The sequence below is a fragment of the Neodiprion fabricii genome, chromosome 2 (assembly GCF_021155785.1).
Source record: "Neodiprion fabricii isolate iyNeoFabr1 chromosome 2, iyNeoFabr1.1, whole genome shotgun sequence".
Classification (NCBI taxonomy): Eukaryota; Metazoa; Arthropoda; class Insecta; order Hymenoptera; family Diprionidae; genus Neodiprion; species Neodiprion fabricii.
Window position 1 is genome coordinate 16,202,119 of NC_060240.1, and position 10,025 is coordinate 16,212,143.

A 10,025-nucleotide genomic window follows, 5' to 3' on the forward strand; every position below is an offset into this window, starting at 1 on the left:
TAATTAATTGTTACGTTCGTCTCCTTGGAAAAAAGAAAAATAATTGACATTCGTTCTTTCTAGTTCAAATCAGCATCATCAAAATGAATTGAACAAGAAGCAAAGCCAAGTGTCTTGTTACAAGATATGTTTTAGATGGCAATGACAAGAATAATAGACCGCGTTGTATGAATAAAAATTTAGGAACGTAGAACAAGATCGTTCAAAAATCTATTCTAGATGTGATCTACTTCATTCTAGCACCTCCCCCTAACCCCTCCTTTGTAACTTAGCAACATTTTTAAACATGTGAACCGATGCACGTGTTACATAAGTGCTGCTACGAACGACGACGCGACGGTCAAAATAACTAAGGTTGCGATGGTTTACTGCGTGGATTGTTTTGAAATTCGAAACGTAACTTGAATTTACTAAGCGCTGTGGATAAGGAAGAACGTTATCGGTAAGAAGAAATTCTGTAGGTAAGAAAGACCGTGACGTGACGTTGCGAGTATATCCTCCCCACTCCTCGGTCTCCGTAGTCAAGCTAATCCCCCCCACCAAACCCAGAAAACGCGGCGTAATATGTCAATTGCCCCTAAGGATGCTGTTTCATTCGGATCCACCGCCATCACCGCAAGTAACATTGCCGAAGATTTTTAACCATTCGTGGTTAAGTACACTTCCAAATTCAAATTCGGTGGTCTAGGCATTCAAGATTACGTACGAAAAGTCGGTTTATGAGAAATCAAATGGCATCATGTTAAAAAAAAAACAATTATGAAGAGGTCAATGCTTCAAGAAGACACTTTCACCACGATATCATAACTTTGTCAATTTTTTGCACTTTCAACTAAAATTTGGAGGAGACTCTTCTTAGGTGTGATATTTTCGAGAAAGGAAGAGTAGCATAGTGTGCTGTCTAACATAAAAAAGCTTTTTCTTCTTCGCGCACGATGCTGCTTTATCAGGCTGTCAAGTCAAGACTTGACGCTTGATTCAAATTACTAACGGTCCGTACTTAAAGGGAATACCTTGAATCCTAGGTATATGGCTACTGAAATCTCATTTGAAGCCAAAGACTGTTAAATATTTAGGCCAAAAGTAGATCGAAGGGTCGATTCTAGTCCGTGTGAACAGGAAGGGTTAAACTGTTTATTCTTTTTTCCTATCAACTTTCGATTCGAATGGTATAAAGCTTATTCATCCTTAACATCATGTTTTTACATTTCAAAATGTGATGAAACCTGATCTCTAAGAGCGTGGGAGAAATGTCGATTGCGTTATTACTGCTCAGTCTAAGAAGGTTCGTGAGGTTCTAGGATATAAACCGCTGCCTCGTGTTATTGCTTAACTCTATATCGAACATCTTCGCACCGGAGAAAATTGCAAGCAGACGATGAGAGAGGGCCCCTGGATATAAGATCGGCGGATTGAGATGCTTAGATGGAGTTCCTGCACTCCCGATTGGGGATATTGGCAAGGCCTTGTCATCGGCCACGGTATCAGAAACTCATTTTCGGCTCAAGTCGTCATCCAAAAATCCCATCGTCCCAAATCCGCCAGACCATCTTCCGTCTTCGCCTTCCTCAACACGGTAATTCTTCACGCCCATCGTCACAAGACCTCGCTGCAATTACCCCTTGCGATACAGGGTGGCAAAAATAAATGAGAGACACTAAACCGTCCGTCAATAAAACCTCAAACAAAGCCGAACAAACTGCTAGCACAATTTGATCGCAGTAGAGACACAGCAAGAATATTCGGTAATATTACCACCTCCGGTTTTCTCACATCACCCTTTTTGGAATTCCCGCGATTCGAGTAATATTTGACCAGATTTTTATTCTTATGGCTTTTCAAAGAACACGGAGTTGAATAAATTTTACTTTAACATAGTTCACGATTTGGTAATGAGCAAAAGGAAACCTTGCGGGTCGTGCGAATTTTCTCACCAGCTAAAATATCCCAGCTGCGATCGATTAAGTAATCTAGTGTCCATTGTCCGCAGGGAACGGCAAATCCTGCAAGCGATTCGTTGGATTCTCTGTTTCTTAACTGTCTAAGGCATTAAAAATTTCCTCTACCTGCATTACGTATAAGTATTTAATTCAATACTTCCCAACTGCTCAAACATTTCCGCTAACTCGGTGTGGTAGTTTTTAAATATGTAATGCTTATAATATTTAAAATCGTTCAGAATCTGCGAATTATTTTACTCTATTGAAATGTTGCAGAAAGTTATCAGCTCTCAGGTATTGAGTTTTAAAGGTGATCCTGCAACAAACTATTCTTACTCCTGTAAGAATCTAGACGTCACATGTATATGTTCACACATGTACGTATGGTGTCGATCATCATGAGACTGCGAGGATAGTCAGTCGGTCAGTATCCGTATAGTCATTCACATCAATCATAAGTGTGAGAACTGCAATTAACGCATAAGCATCGAGACGGAATTTTAATTATTTATTTATTTGTTTTGTGGAATCCCTTCGAACCTTGTTGGGAAAGTTTATGAAAATTCTGACACCAATTACCAGATTAATCGAAATATATATTATATAAGGACTGACGACTCAACATAAAGGATAAACATCTATTTTTAACGTACGACGCCTCGGAAAGATAAGAGTTACTTTTAATTATTTATTTTTGTCTTGTTTTATTTCATCTCACATCAATATTTCTGGCCAGTTTGATCTGTATAACTACTTATATAATTATAAGATTTACATCACCATTGTGCGTTTATAGCACCTGACCTACCAATATAAGAAATTCGGTACACTCCTCTGTATTTATTAAACAAAGGGCCATTTGAATATTATACGTCACGCTGTTTTCGGCCATTTTGATCCCCCTCCTTCGCACAATTGAAAATTTGTTAACAATATGACGGATAATATTAATTGTCCAATCGAGAACAAATAAAAACACATAAAAAAGAGCCCCCCCCCCCCCCTCGAGAGTGTGACAGGTAACATTTGAATGGCCCATAAATACTGGCAATATTTTAATTACCTCAAAAAAAAAAAATGTCAACACTCTTCGAGTTTCGCCATGAGGATAAGGAAAACTAGTAAATTTGTGATAAAATTGATATCGATATCTCTGAATGGCACGATGCTTCTCGAGCACGTTGAACATTGGTGACAAAAGATGGATCCACTGTTCTGATTTTAGATAACTCGTATGAGAAACTGCAATATCGATTACCAAAGGTGCAGACTTCGTCGTCGGCTGTAGAATCGCCTTAACCGCAGTTCCACAACTCCATGGAGGGCGACAACAACGTCAAACCGTGAAGTTAGTGCAACAGTTTACGAAATGTTTGGAACTAGAACCGTTTGCCAACTAATTTCGATAGAATTTCTTACGGCATAACTCGCCTCGCTCGCGAAACCGCATATATGTACAATACAATATACCACTGGTGGAAACGGAAGCTGAAGTCCGGTATACCTACCGGAACTGTGCAAGTGCGGAGCTGTTTGTCGTTAATTAACGAAATTGGAATTGCTCGGGGAAATTACATTGTCAGGGGTATAAAGCTGTGTCAACTATCACGATTACGATTACAAATATACCTGAGTGTATACATCAGCGTCGGCTACCGCGAGTATTTAGAACCGTTAAAAACATTTGACAATTAATTGTATGGGAAAAAAAAATTAGGAAATAAAAATAAATCCAATATTAAAAATGTATTACGAGCTACATTTGCATTTTATGTTAAGAGCGCGATAAGATGTAAATTGAATTTGAAATTAGTAATTTATACCTTCGATTTAACCACGATTTTCACATGTAATTGATACTTCCATTCGCATAACTTACAATCTTCAAATGTAATTGATATGATTACGATTTTTTACTCGATCCAGCTACAAGTTTTCAATATCATCAGTCACTGCCTTATGTTTGAAACTCCTTGTGCGAGCCGGATGTGGACGGAAATATACGGATCAATCATTTGTCAGTATGATCTATGTACTAAAAGTACGTATGTAACATATAAATATAAATTTCATTTATATTTTATTTTATACTGAATGCAAACTTGATGTTGAATTGATTATTATTAATTCTATACCCCATTAATTTGTACTGAATGTAATTTTTATGTTATAGTCATCTCATTCACAAATCGTACTTGTATTTGTAATTGACCAATCACAATTTTGACCATCAGTGATGGTAACATCGAAACACGGCGAACTCCGAACGAGTTTATTCAGCTGAAAATGAAAGTTGGCACATCGGCGATCAGTCTCGCTGTTCAAAATTTGAACAGCTGATAATTAATCGGTAGAAATTGAATCACTGATGCAAATTTTCATAAGAGTCCAGAATCAATTACGTCAAGCACGCCATCTGTGCCTGTGAATTTGGGTTTACATTTAAAAAATACCACACGTGTACACGAGGATACAGCCAATCGAAATAACTGCCCCGTTTGTCGACTCAGCTGTGAACACAACATCGAGATGGAGACGGGAAAATTTTATTACTGTAGAGTAATTGCTATTTCAACAGCAAAGCAGCCGAAAAAATATGGACTCCATAACTGTATCCGTTAAATTGAATTCAGACGAGTCCAGTTTTTCTACAAAACATTGCGCAACTGCTTATTGATTCAACAACTTGGTCGTGTTGATTTCAGAATTGTCATGAAAATGTAATGATAACTACAACAAAATTTTCATCAATTGTACCCGGAATATTACTTTTCGATGATGGTAAAAAATGAAAGTAGTCAAGACGATGAGCTTTTTACTCAGCGTTGCGTTATTTTCGTCTTACGACATATTATAGTGAAGTAATTATCTTGATGAATGTATTTAAGAGGGTGCTCTTGTTCATTTCGACGTTGTACATATCTTCAAATATCGACGTCCACGCATCTCACTAGCGAAAACGGGCCTGACAGCCACATTCTAAACACAATTCTGAAAAAAAACACTCCAATGCATTTTCATTTGACGGAGAAATAAAGAAATGGCTTGAATTCTATGTATTTACTATTGCGATTTTGTAGAATCCGTGACATTTTTTCATTCCTACGTCAAATGAAAATGTGTTGGGAGTGTTTTTGTTCAGAATTGCGTATGGAACGGGGCTGTTGAGCCCTTTTTCGCATTTAAGATACGTGGACTTAGATATTCAGAGATATACACGTTAAAGTCGAAGTCGATCGGGGCACCCCCTCAACGTACGATTTTTCTCGAATATACCCCTGAAAGTGGATAGAATTTTTGAAAGTTGAGAAATAATTATCACCATTAGACATTCAATGGTTAACGAGGTAAATAGAAAAAATGAAGTTTTTATCAGTTGCAGAATCTTGATTCATACATTTAATCCATCTCTTCAAAACAGGTAACTTTAAAGCGGTTACGCTTCTTCCAGTGTTGCAGTGCAGTTTACTGCATCGTTGTAAAGATCTGTTACATACGTTACGAGCGTTGCAATTTCGGCTGCGTAGTTGCAGGATGGTACCCCAACCAGAAACTCTAGGTAGCTCCCCATGGTTGTGTTTGCCAAATTCGCGACAGTGTACCAGGTTGCGAAGACAACGTTGAAATCATCTTGAAGCTGGAACACAAAATAAAAATGATGTTGCCGACTATTATTCAAGTGTATACATTAACCCTTGGCGGCCACACGGGCTAACTAGTTGCCCCAGGCTCAGAAGATGTGAAATTAGAGGTCTGGAACCTTTGAAATTGATACAAGTAACGACATCTGCCGGTAGTAGGCAAGTGTGATAAAAATCATTCGAAATGTCGAAGAACTCTTCAACAAACATGATGTTAGAAGTCTTAATACACTCATATGTGTCTTGTGCAACTAGGTTTTTCAGCGTGGGGTAATGAGTTAGCCCATGTGGCCGCTAAGGGTTAATCAGGCATCTTGTTTCAAGTGCAATGTTCGTATCCGAAAAAGTCGAAAGGGCTTCAAAAGAGAGATAAAATGATATGATCGACAATATTCTCAACCACACGGCACGCAATATTGCAAAAGCATTGGAATGATGTAAGAGTAACGAATTTCGCAACACTTTAACTTTGTGCAATATTGCAAAAACGTTGCAGCAACTTATATTTTCAAACCTTGAGCGATTATCTCAGATACGTTTTACGATATTGTAGGAACGTAACTTTGCGAAGTTTCAAATATTCCAATGTTATGCAATATTGGAGGAGACGTAACTTTTCAAGGTTTGACACATTCCAGACACTTTGTGCAATGTTTTTGCAATGTAGCAACACCGTGCGGCAATGTTTTAATTTCCACTCCCTTACATTGCACTTGCAATCTCACGGCAACGATTCAATAAAATATCATCTAAATATTTCAAACCAAAATTGACATATTCCTGCAATATTTCTTATATTATACTCACGTCAAATAGGCACTCCATATCACTAGCGGGATCGGCTGTGTAACATGTATATAAGTCTGTCATCGGGTCGTCCCAATCGCTTATGAAGTCTGCAATTGTCGTCAGAGACGCTTTGTTGACGGAATCCAGTTCAGTTATCAAACTATTCCAGCAGGTCGTTGCATTGGCAACAATTTCTGTCGCTGTAGCGGTAGCATTCGTCAGTGAAGGAATGCACGAGGAAACGTTAACCGAAGACGAAACTTGTAGTGCAGCCAAGTCTTCCGAAATCTAGTCGGGAATCAATTTCGTATTACGAATTATCCAGCAGAAAACTGTTTTGCCCACCCGGAAGAATTAGAAGCTAATCCAAGCAACTGAATTTTGATTGTACATTAATCTACTAGATAAAGTTTGTCTGCTATACATATGAATGATCGCTTGAATCAGTGAAATTTCTGACCCTCAAAAATTCGCGATTCTTTGTCGATCTCTTATTTTATCAGTTTGAAATATAAAACTCCTTTAAATTGAGGGGATATTTTCGTCTGGATCGTTGTCATCAAGGAGATTTTCTGTGATTGAAAAACGCTGGTCAAGTTCCGTAAGATTCAAACTCGAATGGTGTTTTTTTTTTTCTTAAGAATATTGTTATAAACAGCGTTTCGTATGGAAGCATTTCCTCGAATCAATCTGCTGTTTGTGAATTGTTAGTGGGTTTCTGTACAACTAGGAATATAGTGGCCGATGGCGGTCAATTTTTGAAAATGCGTATTTCTAACTTTGGGCAATGGAGTAAAAAAAACCTTTCGGTTAAACTTACCGTTTCGATCTGTGTAACCAATGTCTCGTTCATGGTAGTCAAAGTTGAATTACCAAGAGTTTCTGAGAAGCTCGTACTATTTGTAATCTTCGTTTCCAATAGCGTAGATGAATTCATGGAATTATATCCCCGCTTCTCAAACAGCGAAATTATTGAGGCGATGCTAGCCGCTTCCACGGTTGACATTCTAGCTTGAACACCCTGCGAAAATGTGATAATAACAATAAGCCAAATGATAAGCAGTCTACGAAACTCGATTCTGAGATCGCAATCAGCGTAAAAGAAAGATAAAATCTGTTTGCTAAGATTATAAAGACCCTTAGGACCGATTTTCAATAAAAAATCTATCACGATCTATTTCATCAATGCCATGATTGTTCTCTTTTTTTTATAAGACTAATTGTAAGTTTCTTTTTTCTTTACGAATTCACTGAAAAAAACGCATTTGATTTTTTTCCATCAAAGATCAATTTGATATCACCATTTGGTGATCAAACTCAATATCCGTGCTATATCGAAAATTACAGTCTCGTTTAGTTAATTCCTGGGTTTTTTACTCACGTATGCAGTGAGCAGAATGCACAAAATAGTTGCGAATGTTTCCATATTGAGCGGACGTCGTTGTCAAGTTGAAATTTCATTAGACTCGATACTTCGAAATTTGCGATCTCTTTATATACGCGATCACACGAGCGATAAAGCTGCGCGCAATTACAACACTTGTGTAAACTTCGATATGGGCTCGAGATATCTGCACAAATTTTATTTTCACATCGTTCGTCTGCTGCTGAGCTGCACCTAACTAATAGAAAGAAAATGTTTTTGATAACGAACGAAATCGATTAAATATCCACCATTACTCGTCTTAAAATAATCACAAATAATCTATTGAGATCGGAAACACTTCTTCCATATTTTAAACTCGGTAAAGTTGAGAGCATGAAATTTTACTCGAATAAAGTGTATGATTTTATCTTTAAAGACAATAATTTGCTTCTGGCTTACAAGAAAAGGTGTGTGCGTGTGCCACCCCCCCCCCCCCCCCACCCCAGTTCGTTCATTTTAGGATATGTTATTCTTCATCGAAATCCAAGCGACACGTGTATTTTTGTGTCTGCGGCAAAACGGTTTAAACGGCTGAAATCAAACCCCAAAGTTGGGCATCCCCGGTGATCATTTCGCCGTTTCCCATGCTTCCAGATGAGATATTTGAATGAAATCAATTGGAGGATAATTCTCATGACGAATAATGGAAAATGCATTCTGTCCGACCACGACGGGGTTGAATGGTAAAAAATTATAGGGATCCAGAGTTACAAATTATTTATAACTAAAAAACTACTGCTCATGGCTGAACGCAATAAATTGCATTTAACGGAGCAGAAAAAAGTTGGAGACATGCGCTTTCGCGTTTCTCGAAATAATGTCACATAGGGGGTGAACTACTCATATACACGTGCAACCAAATTCCCACTAAATTGGTACTGTTTTGCTTCGGTTCGTCTTATTTACCTAATATTGCAAAGCTCTTCCTGAGCAAAATTGAGGAGCTTATTCGTTTGGGTAGCATTCGGTTGCATTAATCACAAAAACCACCCCCCCAAAGAGTATCCCTGGTTAAGAGGGGCCAAATGCCTCTGTCTTAGGATCGTCAAACAATGCGCTCAGAAATGTTTCTCAAGTCAAAAATACATGTGCTCAACGGCTCATAACTCAATAACTCCCGTCACCCTTTACGGGGGGTGAAAAATGAAATTTGATGCATTCGATTTTTCATCTCAAGACTCGATCGACGGATCCTTACGAAAAAAATTACGGATGTCCATTACCAAAAAACCCCTTATGCGAATTGATTTGGACGCGAGGGGCAGCTCCCAAGATTCCAAAAAAAATTCATAAAAATGAAACATCGGTACATTTCGAAAGCTAATCGATCTAACTAAGGCTTTTTTTTGTAATTTTGTCGATTCGGGTGTAAATTACCTCCACGATTTATTTCAGACTTTCGTGCGTAGTGCACCACGTCAAAACGACGAATTTTGCATTTTTTCGCAACTCTTTCACTATTTCCAACCATGTCTTAAGTAAAAGTTGTCTGAATAGCTATAAAATATCGAGATTTGCCTTTTAAATTTACCATACCTAATATATCCAGCCTCGCCACCCTGTATATGAGAGCATTGAGTCGATAAAATGTCTTATTTAAGGTGTAAAAATAAGAAGTCGTAACAGTTTTATTCTTTTTATTTTCAGTTTATCAACAGGTTAAAGGCAGATTTTCTGCAAAAATATAATACCGGTGATAACTATGATGATGATGTATGGGATTGAAAGATTCTTGTGCAAAAGTCGTTCGTGACTGCATATCATTACGGAATATTTTACTAATGGCAATTAGCAGTCCCTGTTTTGAAGAAATATGCGAAAGAAATTGTTTTATGCTCTTATCCATAACCGTGTAAATATTCCTTGTAACGCAACATTTACAATGGAGATATCTTGTCCTCATCACTGGATCCTATCAACTTTTCCAGGCTGTATCCCACTTAGGAGAAATGCTTGGAGAAAATCATTCGCTTTTATTGAGTTATCGGAAGAAACAACTTGGAATCACAAGGTTTTAAATAAAATCAAGGGATATCGCATAAAAACGTACAAGTGTTACATACATCACGACGAAGACTATACCACCTATCTTACGGCCAGTACTTATCAAAAATAATTCGATCCGCGCAAATTCTAACGAAATTATTTCACGTGGGAAATGATTATCCTATTACTGATGAAGACAGTGATCAGGACTGTACTCAGCTGCAAGGAATATTTACACAATTA

The 10,025-nt window shown here is 37.8% G+C and overlaps 1 protein-coding gene across 1 annotated transcript; it reads right to left on the minus strand.

Annotated features, from left to right (window-relative positions):
- Positions 1-5,324: 5,324 nt before the first annotated feature.
- LOC124175780 lies at positions 5,325-7,860 on the minus strand. The gene is made up of 4 exons (XM_046556305.1): positions 7,752-7,860; positions 7,191-7,391; positions 6,389-6,658; positions 5,325-5,577 (listed from the first exon to the last, which is right to left on the minus strand). Exons 1-4 carry the CDS (start codon positions 7,794-7,796, stop codon positions 5,377-5,379), a joined length of 717 nt encoding a protein of 238 aa, XP_046412261.1. The 5' UTR covers positions 7,797-7,860; the 3' UTR covers positions 5,325-5,376.
- Between the last annotated feature and the right edge of the window lie 2,165 nt (positions 7,861-10,025).

Bases quoted from the DNA above. Each gene is read 5' to 3' on its own strand.
- LOC124175780 (XM_046556305.1), bottom strand. From the start codon at position 7,796: ATGGAAACATTCGCAACTATTTTGTGCATTCTGCTCACTGCATAC. The intron at 6,659-7,190 runs GTAAGTTTAACC...ATTCCCGACTAG, and splicing joins TGGTTACACAGATCGAAACG to ATTTCGGAAGACTTGGCTGC. The intron at 5,578-6,388 runs GTGAGTATAATA...TTTGTGTTCCAG, and splicing joins ATATGGAGTGCCTATTTGAC to CTTCAAGATGATTTCAACGT.